The following is a 21,836-nucleotide window of genomic DNA, read 5'->3' as shown; positions in this document are numbered from 1 at the left end:
CTACTTTTCTGTGCTGTGCAGATGCAACAAAAATAATTTGTTCTTTGACTAAGAAAAAAACACTAGCAAAACTTTTTTTTAATGTAGAAGAAATTGCTGCCTTCAGGAAAATGGAGTTGGGATGCTCCACTTCAAGCCTACAATGCAATGTTATGTTGGAAGGAGGCACTCAAATTCTTAGCTGATATCCCATATATTGTTGCCTACTCTGTGCCTACCCATCTCTTTCAAGGAACGCTTTCCTTATGTGTAACAGGTAGAATATATTAGTGCTTGAAATAAACAATATATTTTCTTGTAAGAAAACTGTTCCTCTGCAATTGCTTCTCTGAGAGGAGGAATATACGATGATGGAAAAATGTGATTCATTTTATAAAAACACATTTATAAACAACTTTTTAGGAACATAGCTCTTTTGCTAAGGCAAGAACATCTGTATTTACAACACAGATCTGAAACACCTACATGTTTTTCTGTATAACAGAGCATGTTTCTCTTGGCTGACACAATGTTTTATCTTCATATTTGAACAAGAATTTATAAATAGGTCATTCTCGGTATCTTAGAAGAACACTTAGGCATTAGTTTTGTTTTAGGAAAAACAGTGAAGTGTACAGCATATAATGTCATGCTAGTCTTTTTACTTTTTCACATGTACACAAAGTTACCATCTGAAGTCTTCCTTAATTCAGTTTTCAGTTTCTCCTGGTCTTCTACTAGTTTTTTATTCTCTGCTTCCAAAACACATTCTTCATCTTTACCATGGCTTTTCAAAATCTATTGCAAAAAGGAGATACAGGAAGAAATAAGCTTAGATTGCAATAGCCAGACATTCTTACAGAAAATAAGCTGAGTAACCTATTTAAAATTACCGGTTTATAATTTATTCTTTGTCCTTCTCAGAATTTTATAGTTTTCTACAATGTGCTTTTGCTTAGAAACTTAATATTTGGGAAACATACAAAAAAGATTTCTTATTATGGCTGAAATCTCTAAAATGAACATAAGAATTTCTAGTTGCTATGATTAAAATAATGTTCTCAAAAGTATTTAGGTAAATAACGTCAGTCTTTCTCCCTCAATTAATAAGAAATGTAAATCTAAGGGAAAAAACCAGTTCTGAGGATGATATTAATTAGAAAACCATTGTGTTCTGATTGTAGAGCTATCTACTCAGCCTATTTTTATACAGATAAATTTGTAAGAGAAGAATATGTCAGAGTGGAAACGGGTAAGTAGGAAATGACAGGGCCATTTCTAGAGCTGAAAAGTTCTAATTTTCATTGAATAGTTTCCAAATTACTGTTATTCCATTAATCCTTTATAATGTTCTTTATATTTTAAAATTGATTCTGGCTTTAAAAATGTTAGTGTTTGTAGCTTATCTTTTCTAGGCAAGAAAAATTAAGACCCATATAGTAGTAAAACAACTGATCAAAATAAAATTATCATGGAATAAAAATTTCATAATCCGTATTGTGAACAGAAACTATAATTATCATCAGAACTAAGAAGCTGACTTAAAGAAATGATAAAGAATTTAAATTACCAAGAAAGACAAAGTAAATGTTTGAAAAACATAATATGTATACTGTTGTGGGTCAACAGACTAAATAAAGAGGCAGCAACTTTTTTTTTTTTTTTAAGAAACAGGGTCTCACTCTGTCACCCAGGCTGGAGTACAGTGGTGCAACCCATAGCCACTTCAGCCTTGACCTCCTGGGCTGAAGTGATCCTCCCATCTCAGCCTCCTGAGTAGCTGAGACTATAGGCATGTGCCACCATGGCAGGCTAATTTTACAAAAAAGTATATATATAAATATATATATATATGTGTGTGTGTATATATATATACATGTGCATATATATGTGTATGTTTGTGTGTGTGTGTGTGTATATATATGTGTGTGTATATATATATACACATATATATACACACACACACACACACATATATATATATATACTGTATTGCCCAGGCTGGTCTTCAATTCCTGGCCTCAAGCAATCCTCTCACCTCAGCCTCCCAAAGTGCTGAGATGACAGGCATCAGCCATTGCACCTGGCCAGTGGCAACAACTTGATACTGACAGGTTCTATAGTCAGGTAAAAAAGGAACACAGGAGAATTTTAAACAGACTGACATAAGAGAGGAATTTCTACTGCAGGGTGATTCATCTTCTAATGTAAGCCAATATATTCATCAAAACACAAAGTTCCACTGAGCAATGACTACACACAAATATTTTACAATGCAAGGTGCTGTAAGAGATAAAAATATAAGAGAAACATGGTCTCTACTGTCGAGTAACTTCACTCTAGTAGAAAGGATGAAACGAGCATAAAAACTGTAGCACAAGACCAAATACAGTACTACTGTGCTATATAGAGATTAGGCAGCTCGGAGGAGGAATTAAAGCTCTAATGCATATATTATATAATCCCAAGGACTGTTTTTTGGGGACAGGAGGATTGAAATACATTCTGAAACTAAAGAAGCCTCATATCTTCTCAAATTAAAAAAAAAAGTTTTTCTTTTTTGTAAAGAGCAGCACAAGAAAAAAGTTTCTCCAAATCTCTTTTAATGTGGTGCCTACTTCAAGTTGAAAACAACTCCAGCTATTACTTCACTGAATTCAGTTCATAAAATCTCCAGTGAGATTTAGAAAATTAGAAGAGAATCATTGAGCTGCAGGAATGTTTTTGCTGACTGCTTGAATTTTCATGCCATTGACTTGGAAAAGTTGGATTTGTGTCAGTCTTGCAAATAAGCTTTCACTACTGTACCTGTAAACTTGCCTAAATTTATGATGTGTAACTTGACACTGGAGAAAGACCAAGAACACTGAAATCTGAAATTTAATGATTACCAGCTACAACAACGCAACTGTTCACTGTCTCATCTGAATTATCCCACCTTGGTAAGTTATGTGGCTGGAAAAAAAAATCAGGGCAAAGTAAAATTAAAAGTTAATTGGTCTTTCATAATTATTTCATTTCTTTAACTGAATATCAGAACAGCAAGGGGTCATGGGTACCACGTGGAAATTGTTCTATCGGATAACATAGGAGGGCACAAAATAATGTGGTTATGAATGTGGATTCTAGAGTCAGGCTGCTTAGGTTCAAATTTTAGTTCTGTCACATATTAGTTGAATGATCTTGTACAAGTCACTTAATCTTTCTATGCCTCCGTTTCCTCATCTATAAAATGCAGGTAATAACAATACCAAACTCATGGGGCTTTTGTGAAAATTAACAGTTAAAAACCTTGGTGTGAAGCATTTGAAGCAATACCTGGCACAATGTTAACTATTATTTATAGCTAAGGAACTTTGAGGCCCATTAACATAGGTGATTTGTGCTAGGTCACATGTTGGAACTAGCACCTAAGTCTCTTGGATCTCAGGGTAATGCAGTTTCCACTGGATAATGTGTCTCTTATAGAGAATAAAGAGGTATGGCTGGGCGCAGTGACTTGCCTATAATCCCAGCACTTTTGGAGGCCAAGGTGGGAAGACTGCTTGAGGCCAAAAGTTTGAGATCAGTCTGGGGAGGAAGGGAGGGAAGGAGAGGAAAGGAAGGAAAGGAAGGAAAGGAAGGAAAGGAAAGAAAGGAAAGGAAGGAAGGACAAAACAAAGGGGGTGTTTTCACAAGCTTATCTTTCCTTAGCTTATTTTTCAAAACCTACATGAAGTACCTTGAAACAGATGTCATCTTTTATATTCTCACTTATGGCCTTTATTGGTCACTTTATTGGTCAATTAGTTATACTCTGGGCACTGACAGCTGCTTTTATGTGCTGCTCAAAGACTTTCTCCCCACTGTGTACTGGCTTTAGCCCAGCATATCTGTGCCTCCTCTGATTGGGTCACAGCTATGCAGGAGCAGCAAATCAGAACAGTATGGAACCAAAGGAGAGGAAACAAACAAACAGAAAGAATAAATCATGCAGGGTCAAGGAATTGGTAATCATGACATAAGTTTCCTTGCATGGGTAACTGGTTCTGAAAACACTTCCAAGAGAAAAGTTGCAAAAGTTATTTTGAGGAAGGTGCTTTTTTTTTAAAACGGCAAGACTAATTTAAGTGTATTAACTATGGTATGTATGAGAAAAATAACACTTTCCATTTCTTAGAGCTAAAGAATAAGAGGAAAACAACTGAAGAGGAAAAAAAGCGGTGTTCTGATGGTTACAAATCATTACTCCAAAATGATGTGTATAATTTTAAATTAAGATATGTACACGATCAGTTGTTCTATAAATACAAGGCTGTGTGCTTTCGAGTTTAGTTATTATGTATCAATCAAAGCTTTAATGACTGTGTTTTTATTTTTACCACTGTGAAATGAGATCAAAGGATAGAAAATAAAGGAATAACATTAAAGATTTAAAATATTATATGCAATTATCAATCTAGCATCAGTGATGTTTCTCTGCTTTCTATAAACAAATCATTTAAAAGAAAACTAAAATCTAGGCTTAAAAATACTTTAACTGAAAAAGAAATAGAAACAGAGTTATAAAGACTTGCTTTAGATTATAAAGTAAACTTAACGGTAATGAAGGAATTAAAATTCATATTCCCAGAATACTATTTTCTCCTTAAATCACAGCAAATAGGTCCAATGGTGTAAATCCACTATGGAGAAAAAGCAAATCTAAATAACAGTGAAAATATTAGTGGGAACAAGCATTTCTAAAGAACACTAAAACTATTCTTGAAATAATCATTACATAAAATATTGTTCATTATGGTCATTTTCTGCTTATAAAATATAAAAATGCTCTTTTTGATGCTGAAAACAAATATATTACTCCTTGGGAACACCAACAACGTTTAATTTTTACAAAGAAAATTAAATACCCGTTTCAGTTTTTCGTTTTCTTCCATAAATTTTTTGGCAGCCTTGTTGGTATTTTCTGCTTGACTTTTAAGTACATCTTTGTTTGACAGTTCTTTTGCCAGTTGAGTAATAAGCGTAACCAGACGTCTCAACACTCTAAGAAAAAAAAAATCAGAATAACGTATTACTGGCCAATCACAAGAAACTTATTTTAAAACAGTCATTGCCAAATTACTCCCCATTAGGTGTAGGTGTGGTGGTGGCAGATAATGTTTAGGCAGAACCCATTATTCTTTTTTTACTTCAAGTCTCTTAGTAAAAACAGGCCCGTGTCTCATTCCTTTGGAATCTTTGTTAGAAGACCAGCATTTAGAATACAGTTCAGTGGTACTTACTTGTTTTCCTGTAGAAGGCTTTAGCTTGGAGGAATAGAAACAGGAAAATTTCAGACAGTGTGGCAGGGCCAGTAAGAGAATTATTTTTTTTTGGCCCAGTTCAAATTCTGCTATTTAAGGAACATTGTGTAAGGTCAAACAAGCCGAAGAACAGCTCATTCACATCTGTTTATGGGTAACTGCCATTATTAGAAGAAGTAGTGACTACTATCTTCAATTATTCATTCAGCAGACATTCCTTTACTCAGGAACTGCTAAGTATTAAGACACTCTGCTAGGCACTGCAGATGCAGCAGAAAACAGCAAAGTCCATGCCCTCGAGGGTTTAGCCCCTAGTTGTGGAAGCAAAAGTTAAAACAGTATTTAATTACAACCATGAATGACACTAGAAAATGAAGTATATATACATTCTTTGAGCACCTGTAAGAGAAGACCTACCTACTTTGTGGGTAGTGATGGCCACAGATGGCTTTGAGAAAGAGGCTAACAGATGAGTAAGAGTCAGCCAGGAAATGAGGAAAGAAAGAGTGTTCTGGCAAAAGGAATAGCTTGTGTGAAGACCCTAAGATGAGAAAGAGGTACACTACAGAACTCAATCAATATCTGTTGCAAGATGGAATGAATGAATAAATGGTGAAGGTCTGTAAGGGTGGAATGTATTGTACATGTCAGAGACACGTATGAGACAAGGCTCCACAGAGAGGCAGGAGCCTAATCATTCAGGGCCTTATGGACTGGGCAAACCTACAAGCTGTTAACGACTGTTTGTTATTTGGGTATGTCATCTGAATTCTTTTACAAAGATGTTATAAAAAAATCTACAGGCCGGGCACGGTGGCTCACATCTGTAATCCCAGCACTTTGGGAGGCCTAGGCGGGAGGATCATGAGGTCAGGAGATCGAGACCATCCTAGCTAACACAGTGAAACCCCGTCTCTACTGAAAATACAAAAAAAATTAGCATGGCACAGTGGTGGGCGCCTGTACTCCCAGCTACTCAGGAGGCTGAGGTAGGAGAATGGAGTGAACCCAGGAGGCGGAGCTTGCAGTGAGCCGAGATCGCGCCACTGCACTCCAGTCTGGGAGACAAAGCGAGACTCCATCTTAAAAAAAAAAAAAAAAAAACTACAGTAGGCTGGGTACAGTGACTTGTGCCTGTAATCTCAGTACTTTGGGAGGCTGAGGTGGGAGGATCACTTGAGGACAAGAGTTTGAGACCAGTCTGGGCAACACAGTGAGACCCCATCTCTACAAAAAATTTAAAAATTAGCCCTACATGGTGGTATGTGCCTGTAGTCCTAGAAATGAGAGGTTGAAGAGGCAGGATCACTTGAACCCAGGAATTTGAAGTTACAGTGAGCTATGAAGGCACCACTGCACTGTAGCCTGGGCAACAGAGCAAAAGGCTGTCTCTCTTAAAAAAAAAAAATCTACAGTAAAGGTGGACAAAATGAGAAAGAGAAGCATAAATCATGTTTTTAAACTGTGCTTCTATTATTATTATGATTTTTTACTTACAGCCAAAAAAACAGTGAAAATCCAGAAATGTAAAGATTTCTTTGAGACCTAAAAAGTTTCATCTGTGTGTGTTCATAGGCATCAGGTCTGCTGGTGGAGCTCTTCTCAATGGTATGAACTGAGGAATATTTCCTTACTTCTCTCACAGCATCTATTACAGAAGAAAAGAAAACAGTACTTTTGGCTTTTACGAATATAAACTTGTTAAAAATGGAAAGCAGTTTTAGAAAAACTGACCAAACTTTTAAATAATGGACTTTGGGCAGACGCGACCTTTATGTCATTCTGTCTACAGTACCCAGGAAGTTTTCATGCTTAAAGTAGGTGCTCTATAAATGGACACTAGTAGCAAATTTTGAATTACTGTAGCATTTTTTAAATTATTCATCTAGTACTTACCATCATTTTATTGTTTCTCATCTCTAACTACACTGCAAACTATTATCCTTTACATTTTGTCTCTAAGATGACTAAAATTCAGCCTATTGATAATGACAGATATCATATCCCATTACAATCAATTCCAAGAGACTATCCCATTTCTCTTACTATACTAGCATTTTATTACATATTATTACTTTAAATGACTGAGATTTTCAAAATATTTGGTTATACTGAAATTTTCACAGGCATAAATTTGTTAAAGTGGGATTTGATCTGTGGTGGCATACACTCCTCCGACTAGTGAATAGCAGCTGCTACTGGAAATGTTCAGACAGCTGCTCCTTTGATGCTTTCAGTTCTGGGAAGTCTCAGATGCAGGGGAACCACTTCTTTCCAGTGGAAAATAGGTATCAGCTTATAAGGGTCTACACTGAGTGCATTCTTAGTTCCTGGATTCTTGTATGTACTAGGGAAGGCATCTGCCTTATGAGGTCTTAAAAGCCAATGAAAGTATATGAACAAGTTTGAATGCTCCCCTTTCATGTGACCAACAGAAGTCTTGAGTAGGAGTTATTGCCACACAAGGAGACTCCAGTTAGAAAATTGGGGCCATTTTGACTACTATTTTATTTTTAGCAGCTTTATTGAGATATAATTCACATACCATAAAAATTTACCTCTTTAAAATGTATAATTCAGCAGTTTTTAGTATATTCACAAAGTTGTATAACCATTACCAGTATCTAATTTCAGAACATTTTGGTCACCCCACAAAGAAAATCTACACACATCCCTCAGCTCCTGGTGACCAGCAATCTGCTTTCTGTCTCTACAGAACTACCTGTTCTAGACATTTCTTATAAATTGAATCATATACTATCTGCTCTTTTGTGTCTGGCTTCCTTCACTTAGCATAATGCTTTCAAGGTTCATCTGCACTGTAGTATGTGTCAGTACTTCATTACTTTTATGGCTGAATAATATTCCATTGTATGAATGTGGTAACATTTGGTTTATCTATTCATTGGTTGATGGCATTGAGCTGTTTCCACCTTCTGGCTATTATGAATAATGCTGCTATGAACATTCATGTGCAAGTTTTATATCGACATGTATTTTCATTTCTCTTGGTACATATCTAAGAGATGAACTGCTGGGTCATATGGTAACTCTATGTTTAATTTTTGAGGAACTGCCAAACTATATTCCAAAGCAGCTGTACTACTTTACATTCCCACAAGCAGTGTATGTTGGTTCCAATTTCTCCATATCCTCGGCAACATTTGTTATTATATTTTTGATTATAGTCATCCCAGTGGGTGTAAAGTGGCATTTCTTTGTGGTTTGGATTTGCATTCTCTGATAGCTAATGCTGTTGAACATCTTTTCACGTGCTTGTTGATCATTTGTATATCATCTTTGGAAAAATATCTATTCAGATCCTTTACCCATTTTTAAATTGGGTTATTTGCTTTATTTGTCTCCCAAATGTCTTTCACAGAATTTTTTTCAAACTGAGAATTTTATAATGGATACTCATTACATACAGTTATGTTTCTGTAGTCTCTTGACATACAATACTTTTTTAAAAAGGTGCCAGGCCAACTGCTTTCTAGAAAGTTCTCACATTCTGGCTGGGTGTGGTGGCTAACACCTGTAATCCCAGCACTTTGGGAGGCAGAGGCAGGAGGATAGCATGAGGCCAGGAGATTAAGACCAGCATGGGCAACATGGCGAGACCCTGTCTCTTTTTTTAAATATTAAAAAATAAATAAGCACAAAGAAAGTTCTCACATTCTGAATTTGTCTGAGTGTAGTCCAATTTCTTTCTCTAACTCCTGTATTTTTAGAAAACTAGAAGTCAGACTTGATTGGTTCTGCCAGGCCTCATAAAGTAAAAATAAAATAAAACAAATACTTGATTGGATAAGGTTTAATACTTTCGGCAAGAATCCCTCGTAATTTATGCTGTGTAATGTTAGTTTGTCTCATACTTTTTGATGCTAAATTCGATTACTTAGTTAAGATGGTGTATTAGTAAGAGTTCTCCAGGGAAAAAGAACCAATGGGGTGTGTGTGTGTGTGTATGGGGAAGAGTGGTACAGGGGGCAGACAGAGAAAGAGAGAGAGAGCTTGAGATTTATTTTAAGGAACTGGCTCATATGCTCGTAGAGGCTTGTTAAGTTTAAAATCTGCAGGGTAGACTGGCAGTCTGGAGATCCAGGGAAGAAATACATCTTGAGTCCAAAGGCAATCTGCAGGCAAAATTCCTTTTTGCTCAGAGGAGGTCAATCTTTGTTCTATTAAGGCTTTCAACTGATTAGATAAAGCCCACTAACCTGTTTCTATTTTCCCCTTTACTGTTGAAATCTGGTAGTGTGAGTCTCCCAATTTTGTTCTTTGTAAAGATTTTTTGACTGTTATATGAGTTCTTTGCATGTCTGCATAAATTTTAGAAGCAACTGATCAACTGCTACAAAAATGCCTGTTGGGTTTCTGACTGGGACTGTGTTATGTCCGTAGAATTTTGGAAGAACAAACATTTTAATAATATTGAGTCTTCCAACTGATGAAAAATCCCCATTTATTTTGATCTTCTTTAATTTCTTTCAGCAATGTTTTTGTAGTTTTCTGTATAGAGCTGTTGTGCCTCTTTTATAAAGTTTATTTCTAAGGTTTTTAGGCTTCTTGGTGTACTTAGAAAAGGAATTTTTAAAAATGTCATTTGCCTATTGTTTACTGCTTATAGTATAGAAATACAGTTAGTGATATACTGAATTTTTGTATACTGACCCACCTGTATTTTGTGACCCCACTATATTAATTTCTTTGACACAATAGCTTTCTTGTAGATACTTTAGGATTATTTCCTTTTTTTTTTTTTTTTTTTTCTGAGACAGGGTCTCGCTTTGTCACCCAGGCTGGAGGGCAGTGATGTGATCACGTCTCACTGCAGCCTCGACCTATTGGGCTCAAGCAACTCTCCCACCTCAGCCTTCTGAGTAGCTGGGACTACAGGCGTGAGCCATCATGCCTGGCTAATTTTTGTACTTTCTGGTAGAGACGGGGTTTAGCCATGTTGCCCAGGCTGGTCTGGAACTCCTGAGCTTGAGCAATCTGCCCACCTCAGCCTCCCAAAGTGGTGGGATTACAGGAGTGAGCCACTGTGCCAGGCCACGATTTTCTATATAAATAATCGTGTCATCTGCAAATAAGGATATTTTACTTCTTTCTTTGCAGTCTTTACGCCTTTCATTGCTTTCATGACTTATTATTACCCTGGCTAGGACATCTATTACTCAAATGAATAAACAGAGTGTAAATATCCTTGCCTTGTTTCCAATCTTATGGGGGAAGCCTTTGATATTTAAGTATGACGCTAGCTTGAGGTTTTTTGTAGATCTTCATCAGAATGAGAAAACTTCTTCTAAATCTTTAAAAAAAAAAACTGAGTGAATATTTTTTTTTCACTGTCAATATTCAATATAATGGGTAGATATTATTAAGGTAGAAACTAAAATCACCGATTTTAAATCTTTTTTAAAAATAAACATTCAAACCAATAATTTTTCCTTTAAGCAGTGCTTTAATGGCATCTTAAAACTTTGATATATTGTATTTTCATTATTGTTCAGTTACAATATTTTCTAATTTCCTTTGTGAGTTCTTTGACCCAAGGATTACTAACAAGTCTTGTTTAATTTTCAAACATATATAGGTTTTCCAGATTTCTGTTGCTGATTTCTATTTTCATACTCTGTAGGGGCTGGGCACAGTAGCTCTCATCTGTAATCCCAGCATTTTGGGAACGGGGAGGATCACTTGAGGCCAGGAGTTTGAGACCAGCCTGGGCAACAAAGCGAAAATCTGTCTCTATAAAACAACAAAAACAAAACCCCTATACTCTATATGATTCCAATCCTTGGTAGGACTTCAATCCTTTGTATTTATTGAGACTTGTTTTATGGCCCAGAATATAGTGTATCTTGGTGAAGAGAGTTTAGTATATTCATGTGCCCTTGCAAAGATTATGTACAGCAGGGGTCCCCAACCCCTGGAGCCATGCACCTGTACTGCTCCATGGCCTGTCAGGAACTGGGCTGCACAGCAGGAGGTGATTGGCAGGCCAGTGAGCAAAGCTTCATCTGTATTTACAGCCAATCCTTATCGCTCACATTACTGCCCAAGCTATCAGATCGGTGGTGGCATTAGATTCTCATAGGAGGGCAAGCCCTATTGTGAACTGCGCATGCAAGGGATCTAGGTTGCACGCTTCTTATGAGAATCTAATGCCTGATGATCTGCCACCATCTCCCATCATCCCCAGATGAGAATGTCCAGTTGCAGGAAACAAGCTCAGGGCTCCCAATGATTCTACATTATGGTGAGTTGCATAATTATTTCATTATATATTACAATGTAATAATAATAGAAATGAAGTGCCTAATAAATTTAATGTGCTTGAATCATCCTGAAACCATCCTCTGCTCCTGCATATGGAAAAACTGTCTTCCATGAAGCTGGTCCCTGGCACCAAAAAGGGTGGGGACTGCTGATGTACGGTTTACAGCTGTTTGGAGAGGCTTGATTTTTATACTTTTTTAGGGTAAGTCTGTTTTGCTTTAGGCCTTAGTTATAGTAAATTTCTAATTCCTGGGATATAGTCTTTATTCCTAAGGAGTAGCCCTTCTGTGATTTTAGTGGAAAGGTTCAAGGTCTTTACCAAGCCCCTATAACATGATGAGGCTCATACTCCAAACTCTGTCTCTCCTTGGTGGCCAGCAGCCAAAATTTCTTCTCAGCCTTGCTGCTTTCTGCTGGCTGTTCCTTTTCATTGATCTCCTTGGAATCTTTCCTACACATCCATGGTTGAAGAGTCAACCAAGAATTTAAGGGGAGTTTACATGTGGATTTTGGGGTTCCCTTTTTGGGTTCTCTTTCTTAGATATCCTTCTTATTTTCGAATCTATCTGACCTCTGACCCCTTAAGTCAGTAAGACTGTCTTTTTGCTTTGAGTTCTATATAGTTGTCTATGCTACATGACTGGAAAGCGGTTGGAAGAAAGGCTATATAAATGTGATCACACCCAGTATGATTCCCTTCTTTTAAGGGTTGACGTCCCTCTAGTTTCTGCCTGCTTTTGGTTGCTCTACAAGGCCTTCAAATACCTTTTTTCATATTTTATCGAGGGTTCATAATTTTTAACACAGGAGAAATAAGTCTAATACAACCCGTTTTGCTATGACCAAAGCCAGACTCCTATGTCTTTAACAAAATTGTTTTAATTTATTGAGGCGAAATTCATATAACAATAAAAGTAAACACTTTAAAGTGAACAATTCAGTCGTGCTTAGTATATTCACAATGCTGTGCAACTACCACCTCTATCTAGTTCCACATTTCCAGACTCCAAAATAAAACCCAAATAAATCACTCTAAAACTTAAAAAATTCTTAATTTTTGACTTTATATTTGTATGCCATATCTATTCCTGAAAGTCTTAGTTTCTAATACCATGAACATACTCATTTGCTTGATGCTGCACTATACATAAAACAGCTTTTAAATTACCAACAATAAAACTATTATAAAGTTTCAGATTTCATTGTAATGCTCTTGGTTCTTAAAATGTACCCTACCACGGAGGTAAAAAGTTAAGAGTACTATGTTCAAGAGTAATTATTTTTCTCTGTGTTGTGTATTGCAATCTGATGTACTATTCAGTCCATTTGTTTGGACTTATTTTCAATTCTAGAGCTTGCTTTTTTTCTAGCTCTGTACAATTTGAAGTTTTCTTTCTTTAAATTCTAGAATAGTTTAAAAAGCAGTAGTAATATCTGTTTTCTGAAAGCAGTAGGGTTTCTTATAAAACTATCTGTTTTTTTGCTTTTTTTTTGAAATAGGGGTCCTTTTTGATAACTTTCTATAATTTTTCTATATAAATTAGTCTGCTTAAATTTTCTATATCTATTGGTGTTCATTTGGTAAATTATATTTTTCTACAAAATTATACATTTTATCTAGGTTTTCCAATTTATTTGCATAGTTATATAAAGTAGTCTCTTAAATGATCTTTAGAAAATTTCCTGTATCTTAATGGCTATTTCCCCTTTGTCATTTCTCAGATTGCCTCAATAATATAGTAAGACCATGCCAACCACTACCAAAAAACCAACAAAGATAATATATATTTATGACTTATTTTGAATAGGCAAATAGTGAGTACTATGAAGGATCGCTATGCTTCTTTGTGATTCATCTTCCTTGGTAATTAAATGGGAATAATACCCTGAATCCATTATGCAGAAAAGCTGAAGATTAACCAATAATATTAAAAAGGCTTATTAATGTAAATGGTCATGTAAACCTACCTGTAGAATACATCATCTGTATACTAAAAAGGCAACTATGTCTGAAAAATGGAATGGAGTCAACAATAAGGGAAGGATGTGACATATAGTCAATTTTCTATAAACCATCTGAAGATGATCCAATTTTAGATCAGTTATGGAAACTTTCAAATTCCTGGGATGCATTTCTGCTAACACTAAACATACTCTTGAAATTCCCACTTCCATTCTGTCTCTTACCAGCACCTAAAATACACACACATGCACACACACTTGTATGCACACATTCAGATAGTGATGGCTCTAAGAATATAAATACTTCTTAATAGCTACCTTATTTTGGCTGGGTGCAGTGGCTCATGCCTATAATCCCAGCACTCTGGGAGGCTGAGGTGGGCGGATCGCTTTGAGCTCAGGAGTTTGGGACCAGCCTGGGCAACATGACAAAACCCTGTCTCTATAAAAAAAAAAAAAACAAAAATTAGCCAGGGGTTGGTGGCTCTCGCCTGTAGTCCCAGCTACTTGGGAGGTTGCAGCTGGAGAATTACTTGAGCCCAGAAAGTGGAGGTTGCAGTGAGCCGAGATCGCGCCACTGCATTTCAGCCTTGGTGACAGAGTGAGACCCCATCACGAAAAAAAAAGAATAAATACATATAAAAAGAAAATGTATAAAAAAGTTACCTTATTTAGAGAGACAACCAAGAAAAAGGAAATAAATTTCAAAGTAAAATATAAATCAAGCATGAGTAATCCACTGGTTTTGCATTATTTACATCGTTGTGGACTCGAACATCAGACTCTGCACTTTACATGTTACTGCGTTTAAATCTTAAAACACGAAAGTAGGTGTCATTACTCCATTTTGGATGGAGACCTAGAAGATAAGCACCTATCTGGTTGCATTAACTATCCATGCTGTCCTTGTTCTCTGGGAATTAATTACCCTGTTTACCCAAAGATGCAGGCTTCCACCAGCAGTCATGATTCTCCCTTGTGACCTTCCTGGTTATAGGAGATGAGGAGTAGATACCTGGTGCTAGCTGGTCCAATTTTTTTTTCCTTTAATATGGAATTGGGATTCAGAGATGATGAATTAATCCTTGCATATGTCTGGAATGGTAACACCTGGCAGCTGTGTGGTACCCATTTACTGCCTTGGAGATAGACAGAATATCAGAGTCCATAATAAAAAAGAATGAAGTATATATAGGGAAAATGTATGGCCAAGAAAAGGACATTTCAGTTCCAAGTACTGATCCCTCCCTGGAATGTGGCTTCCTTCCTTTCTTGGGCTACTCTGCAACAACCCCATATTTTATTACAAATTTTTCCTTTTTTAGTCAAGTGAGTTCAAGCTGGTTTCTTTTTTTTTGAGACGGAGTTTCACTTGTCACACAGGCTGGAGTGCAATGGCGCGATCTCGGCTCACTGCAGCCTCTGCCTCTCGGGTTCAAACAATTCTCCTGCCTCAGTTTCCTGAGTAGCTAGGATTACAGCCACGTGACCCCATGCCCAGCTAATTTTTGTATTTTTGGTAGAGACAGGGTTTCACCACGTTGGCCAAGCTGGTCTGGAATTCCTGACCTTAGGTTGATCCACCTGCCTTGGTCTTCCGATGTGCTGGGATTACAGAGGTGAGCCACTGTGCCTGGCCAAGTTTGCTTCTAATGTAACCAAAAGAACTTATACTACAACTCCCCTCCCTTATATGATAAGTGACAGTTTTCAGTAGAAATTTTTGTGATAATTTTAGAGTTAGAAGATCATAAAATTAGGAGCTGCAGAGATTATCTCCATCTCTCCCTTCATTTCACAAGATGAATAAATCAAACCCAGAGAAATAAAAGCCATTTCAAAGGTCATTTAGTTAGCTGGTGGCAGAACTGGAACCAGTTTTCCTTATTGTTCTTTACTGATTTCTCGTAACCAGTTATATGGCTAGATTCAACCCATAACATTAATAATGTACCATGAGACAAATATTTACATTTTGAAAAGAGGCACAAATCATTCATACCTTTCTGTTTTTGACAATACCATCCCTTCTCATACCAGATGTTCTTAGTTTTAAAAAGAGGATTCTATTGAGAGATTGGTGGTTTGGAACATGGAAGACATTTTCTCACAAAACAGTGTCAAAGATAGCGGTTAGGGTCCCAAGTTCGCCTCTCTAAATCCTGTTTAACCAACAACACAACAACTCTGAGGGAATTCTGAGGGAAAACATACTCTGTGCAAGAAGGGGCATTTCAAGAAGTAGCTGGGTAATCTTAGACAATTTCTCTGAGCTCAGTAACAACTGGAAAAACATGGTGATTATTAAGACTCATGGAACTTCTGGTTTGACGAGAACCTAAAGGTCTACTTTTAATTTTTAAAATATTGTTACCGTGAAAATTTAAAACATGCTGAAAAATGAGTACAGACATTATGTAAACAAATGGGCATGGTCATTTCCCAATAAAACTTTATTTACAAAAATAGGCATTTGGCCCACAGGCTATATAGGTTGCTGACCCTGCTATGTAACAATGCTGTTATCACAACTAAAGTTAACAAAAATTCCCTAATATTATACAATCACTCCATATTCAAATTTTTGCAGTAGTCCCCAAATCTATGTTGCAGTTTTTTCTTTTTCTTTTTTTTTTTTTAAGGAAGGGTCTTACTCTCTTGCTCAGGCTGGAGTGCAATAGCTCACTGCAACCTTGAACTTCCGGGCTCAGGCAATCCTCCAGTCTCTCAGCCTCCAGAGTAGCTGGGACTACGGGTGCACATCACCACACCTGGCTAACTTTTACATTTTTTTGTAAAGATAAGGTTTTGCTATGTTGCCCAGGCTAGTCTCAAACCCCTGGACTCAGGCAATCCTCTCGCCTTGGCCTCCCAAAGTGCTAGGATTACAGGCATGAGCCACCGCACCCGGCCATGTTTATTTTTTAATCCAGTCCAAATCCACACCCTGCATCTAAGACTCCTTTGGAGAGCCTAATGATTCTATTGTTTTATTTGCCTTTCTAACAGCTAAGCTCCTGGGTGCCTAGGACATCACAGTAACAAAGGAGAGACAACACCATGAAAAATAAAGTCTGGTAACTCTGAACAGCAAGGTATGCATTAATATACAGCATTTAAATCTTAAAATAACCCAGAAGGGGTTAAGAATCATTGTGCCCTGTTGAAAGTTAAGCTTGAACATATAGAACGGTAGTATCTATCAACTGTGTATCAATATATCAGTATCCACTCTATGTACTATCAATATACTATATAAAGTCAACAGTACACCAATTGTAACATCAACTCTATTAATTAAAAAGTAAGAAATTGATTTAAAAAACAATACAGTTATATTTATTCAAAGAAGGGATCTAGTACTTACCTAGAAATAGAACAATCAATAGGATGATAATGGTAAGGAAAGCCTTGTTCCAAAAAGTTGCAATTTTACCCCAGACATTAAATGAAAAAATCTTCTGCCATCTGTAAAGCAATACAATTATATTAGGTATAAAAAAACTAAAAAAAGTTTTGAAGTATTTTTAAATACTGAAGTAACATTTTAGTAATTGTGTAGCAAGTGAAAATTACAGAAATTTAATTTTAAAATTTATTAATCTGACATGATAGAATATCTCATGAATTAAAAAACAACTCTTTCAAATTTAATAATAACCTGATATTTGATTATCCTCTGTCTGGTGGCTTAAATATTCTAAAAGTAAACCATACATGAGCAAAACCTTAAAAAGGAATTCTTGCAGTAGTAAAATATTATATTGTTGATAGAAGCTACTACTCTGTATCTTTTTCATGGTCAGAGCAATGACTTAGAAATAAAGATATATTGTTCTAACAATTGGCAACATTTCAGGAGTGGGGTCTAACTCTGCACACTGATTTTTATATAGTACACTTTTAACATATACTCCAAGTAAAAGTTTCTCTACTTTAACCATGAGGGAATTATAAAAACTACCCAGGTATTATATACATAAATTGAAAAAATCTTAAATATGTAGTTTGATAATTTTCACACACATATTATATATATATAAAACCATGTAATTACTACAGATAAAGATGTGAACATAGAGGAAATGAGATGGGGAAATAGTCTAGATGGATTGAACAGTTGTAAACAAAGACAGTGGTAAGAAAGCATGGGTTATAAACGGCAAAGTGACAAAATAATCCATCACGCAATAGGAAAGGTAACAAACTTTGTACAAGGGCAATTTAAATGAGTAACACTTTAGTCGAAAGGAGGCAGAAAAATGTAGTAAGCACTTAAATAGCTTCAAGCAGTTACAACTTGAAAAAAACAGTTTCACTTTAAGATTAGGACACATTTAAGATTTAAGATTAGGACAACTTTAAGTAACTACTTGAAATTAGTGGGGTGAGGGAGATTCACACAGATGAATCGGTTCCTTTTGTCTCTGCTTCCAAGTCCAAGCATTTTATATAGCCAATATTTAAATCATGCAATATAAAATTTTATATTTTTAAGAGAACATAAGTGGTAATACCTTGATCTAGGGCCAAATGTAAATTTACTTATTTCTTCAAGGTTTGGTGTGGTGTAAAAGGGAACGTAAGAGACCTCTCACAGGGAACAACTAGCAGTTGAGCACCTTATCATAGCTAATACATATTATGTTCTCACTATATTATGGTTCTAAGTACTTTTACATGTTTTATCTCATTTAATTACAACAACTACCATTAAGAGGTAGACACTAGTACTATCTCCATTTTACAGATGGGGAAACAGTTCAGAGAGGATCAGGGGCACGCCCAAGGTTAGTAACATGCAGTTACAGGTGACCTGATTTCTGAGCATGTGCCTTTAACCATTGGGTTATGTAAGAAAATAATAGCGACTAAACGATGAAATATTTTCTTTAAAGATTATGGTGATACAAATATAAGAGATAAAAAGATGTGGATACACACATAGGACATATTGTAAATGATCTGCGTGCATACATACCGTATTTTCTTTATATTTGTATATGAGAATACATTTATATATCATATGCAAATATACACACATCTATCTAACAGCTACTTGATCAGGATGGGTAAAATTTTTATTTGGCAGGAAGAAAAATATTGATCCGTAAGTTATAGATCACTCTGATGGAGAAAAGATCAACTGACAATTTTTTCTTCTTTGCAAACCCTTAAGCCTTATCTATAAATTAGATGTTTATATACAAGATCTTTCTCTTGAGTATATAGGAGTCTATCATTGCAAATATTACCGAAAAGCAAAACAGGGTGTTAGTGGGTTTGAAACAAAACCTACAGGATGAGAGGCGGCATGATGGAGTAGAAAGAACACTGGACTAAGAGCCAGATTTTTTTCTAGAATCTGTCACTTACCAGCTAGGTAACCTTAGGCTACTTGCTCTCCTAGGTCTCAGTACGTGATATATAGAACATGGGTGGAATGGATCAAATAAGATCAAAGACCCTACAGTATGATTCAATTTTTTTTTCTTTAGTAAGAAACAACTTACTGAGCTTAGCTTAGCTGATAGAGAAGGACAGAAGAGAGTAGAAATCCAGGCAGGTAAGGAGCAAGTTAGGAGTTGTGAAAGACTATCTGGACCCTGAGCTAAGGTAAAACTTTAAGAAGTTTCTCCCAGTCCTGGGATTTTACTACACTTTAGTAGGTTATCTCTAGGATCTCATTTATGAAATATTTTCTTTTATGCCAGGAGTATGAACAAATGTCTTGCAACATTTTTATTACATGTGTATTTCCCCATTCATACTATCAAATTTCTGGATCTAAAACTAAACGACTAAAAAGTAGATTACTGCAAGGGTAAAATGAGCCACTGCTTGGCTTGAAACACTGTAATTGGTTCTTCAAGACCTTAGAAGTTCCGTCACTAAAGAACTAATGCTAATACATGGTTGTGATACTTTTCACATTCAGCACTTTTAATATACATTCATTAATTTTATGTGAAATCAAAAGTAGTAAAATTGTCATTAAACATTAATGAAACTAACGGTTACAAAGGCGAAAACTAAAAATAATTTATTGGCTTTGGTTTCTAAATTGCTGTTCCAGTGCCTCAATGAAACACTTTTGCACCCATGCTGTACTGTAAACATGATTTATCCACTTATATTTATTTAGTTCACGGCTCCAATTCAGGGCAATAAAACAAAGGTAAAACCCGAGACGAGGCAGGACAGGTGTTAAAAGTATAATCGTTGCTTTATTATATCTGTAATCAACAGAATCAAAAGTATAGGCGCCTTTTCTTTTAGAAGGCAAGAAAAAGTTATTTCACTTGTACACGTAACAGAGTTTTATATAAAATGTTATTTTAATACTGTCATTATATACTACCTAATTCGTTAGGTGAGTTTATTTTCAAAGACTTTCAAAACTTTTTAATGTTCAGAAACCTTTTTCCATTTTACATTAGGAGCGATCCAATATTTATCACAGTTAACGATTTGAAGGTTTCCTACCTCTGAGGAGGAATAAAAGGTAGGCAGAAGATTAAAATGAGTCCTATTTCGGCATAAAGAAAGGTTGCCACTGCCGCCCATTGGAGTGTCATTTTTTTTTCTTCACACCTAAATGGAGAAACACTTATTTTATCTTGCTTCCTTTCAAACAAAACCGGGTTCAAGGCCCCGAGGCGCAGCGTTTTTGTCCAGGGGATGGACCGTGTCCCACCTTCCCCCACCTGGGGAGGCCGGCACTGACCCCGGTCAGGAAGGGGGAAAGGGTGCCTCGGGAAGCGGGTGTCGCCACCTCCCTGTGAGTCGTGGGAACTGGCGAGGCGGCCTGCTGGCCACTGCCTTTTCCGCCAGCTTCGCGGCGACAGAAGCCCAACACCTCCCTCCACCAACGCCCGGCTTCCCGGTCCTCCCGCTCCCAGAAGGCGCCGCGGGCCCTCGACCACCGCGCCGTGGACCGGGCCGGGCCGGGCCGGGCCGGGCCAAGCCAGCTCCGCGGGATTCTCCAGACCAGGCAGCGGCGCTCTCCCTCCGCGACCCAGCGCCCCACGGGTCCCCGGGTCGCGGCCGCCCTTACCCGCCGACAGCCCGCCTGGCTCCCCGCGCTGCTCTGCGGCCGCCGACGCGTGGGACGTCAGACGCCGCGGCCGGGCGGGGGAGGGGAGCCAGGGCCCCACCCCGCCCGCGGGTTCTTCCCAGCTGAGATCACAGGCGGCGCGACCACGTTTATTGGCAACAATTGTTTTCTAATTGGCGGCGGGTCAGAGAATGAGTTAGACTTTTGACCTGATGCTTGGGGGTCGGAGCGCAACTTCTTCAGGAGGGTAGACTTTCCACTGCTAAGTGCGGCCCCGGCGGGAGGGTGCCCGGGTCCAGGTCTAAGGAGCGGCGCCGAGCGGCGGGGCTAGATTGGGTGGTGCAAAGTCAGCGAACGCGCTTAAGACGCACTCCTTTCCGGTCACCTCCTCTCTCTTCATGGTGGGAACCGTTTGTGTCCAGAATTAAGCTATATTTAATAAAGGGCCAGGATGAGGTGGTCGTGCAGCATTTTGTTCTGGAGAAGCTAGGATCAATTGTATGTCACAACATATTCCGTAGGCGTTCCCGTTCCCGTCCATGGGCTGGGAAGAGACAGTAAACTTTATTTACCGTGATGTTTGGGGACTGGTACGAAAGGTGGGTATGGGGATATTCTTTCAATTACTATTTTCCAGCTTTTCAAACTGTGCGTGTACATTTAAGTTGCTGAGTTTTTTTCAATATTGACAACGTATCAGGAATTTAATAAAAGTACTATCCTGGTGACAATTATTCGGGGAATAGTAAACAAATATTGAAAATGGATAATTATAGACTATAAAACATTCAAAAACACATTTAAGTTGGTGCTTTTTCTTAATTTATCACAAATATTCTGGAGCACATGTAACAGAAAAAACAGAAAAATAGACTTTGAACATAAATTAACCATAAAGTTTTTTTTTTTTTTTTTTTGAGATGGAGTCTCCCAATGTCGCCCAGGCTGGATTGTGGTGGTGGGATCTCGGTTCACTGTAGCCTCTGCCTCCCAGTTTCAAGCGATTCTCTGGCCCCAGTCTCCAGAGTGGCTGGGATTACAGGCACCTGCCACCATACCTAGCTAATTGTTGTATTTGTAATAGAGACAGGGTTTCACCATGTTGGTCAGGCTGGTCTCGAACTCCTGGACTCAAGTGATCTGCCTGCCTTGGCCTTCCAAACTGTTGGGATTACAGGTGTGTTAGCCACCGCGCCCAGCCAGGAAGTTACTTTTTTTTTTTTTTTTTGAGACGGGAGTCTTGCTCTGTCGCCCAGGCTAGAGTGCAG

General features: G+C 37.5%; 1 protein-coding gene across 7 annotated transcripts in view; it reads right to left on the bottom strand.

Moving 5' to 3' along the window:
• The window catches only part of LOC129484879 (tRNA-dihydrouridine(20a/20b) synthase [NAD(P)+]-like), a 59,094-nt gene that overhangs the window by 22,129 nt on the left and 15,129 nt on the right, over window positions 1-21,836 (bottom strand). For 2 of the 7 annotated variants that reach the window (XM_055283628.2, XM_055283634.2), the window contains exons 1-6: window positions 20,569-20,666; window positions 19,998-20,105; window positions 16,879-16,979; window positions 6,762-6,912; window positions 4,869-5,004; window positions 669-777 (exon numbers count right to left, since the gene is read on the bottom strand). In XM_055283628.2, coding sequence (XP_055139603.1) covers window positions 669-777; window positions 4,869-5,004; window positions 6,762-6,912; window positions 16,879-16,979; window positions 19,998-20,089 — 589 coding nt within the window. In that variant the 5' untranslated portion in view covers window positions 20,090-20,105; window positions 20,569-20,666. Of the gene's footprint in view, window positions 1-668; window positions 778-4,868; window positions 5,005-6,761; window positions 6,913-16,878; window positions 16,980-19,997; window positions 20,106-20,449; window positions 20,462-20,568; window positions 21,041-21,836 lie in introns of those variants that run through there. The other 5 variants (XM_063642103.1, XM_055283629.2, XM_063642111.1 and 2 more) reach the window with 5 other exon arrangements.

The sequence above is a fragment of the Symphalangus syndactylus genome, chromosome 6, assembly GCF_028878055.3.
Source record: "Symphalangus syndactylus isolate Jambi chromosome 6, NHGRI_mSymSyn1-v2.1_pri, whole genome shotgun sequence".
Classification (NCBI taxonomy): domain Eukaryota; kingdom Metazoa; phylum Chordata; class Mammalia; order Primates; family Hylobatidae; genus Symphalangus; species Symphalangus syndactylus.
This window is presented reverse-complemented; position numbering and strand designations above follow the sequence as displayed.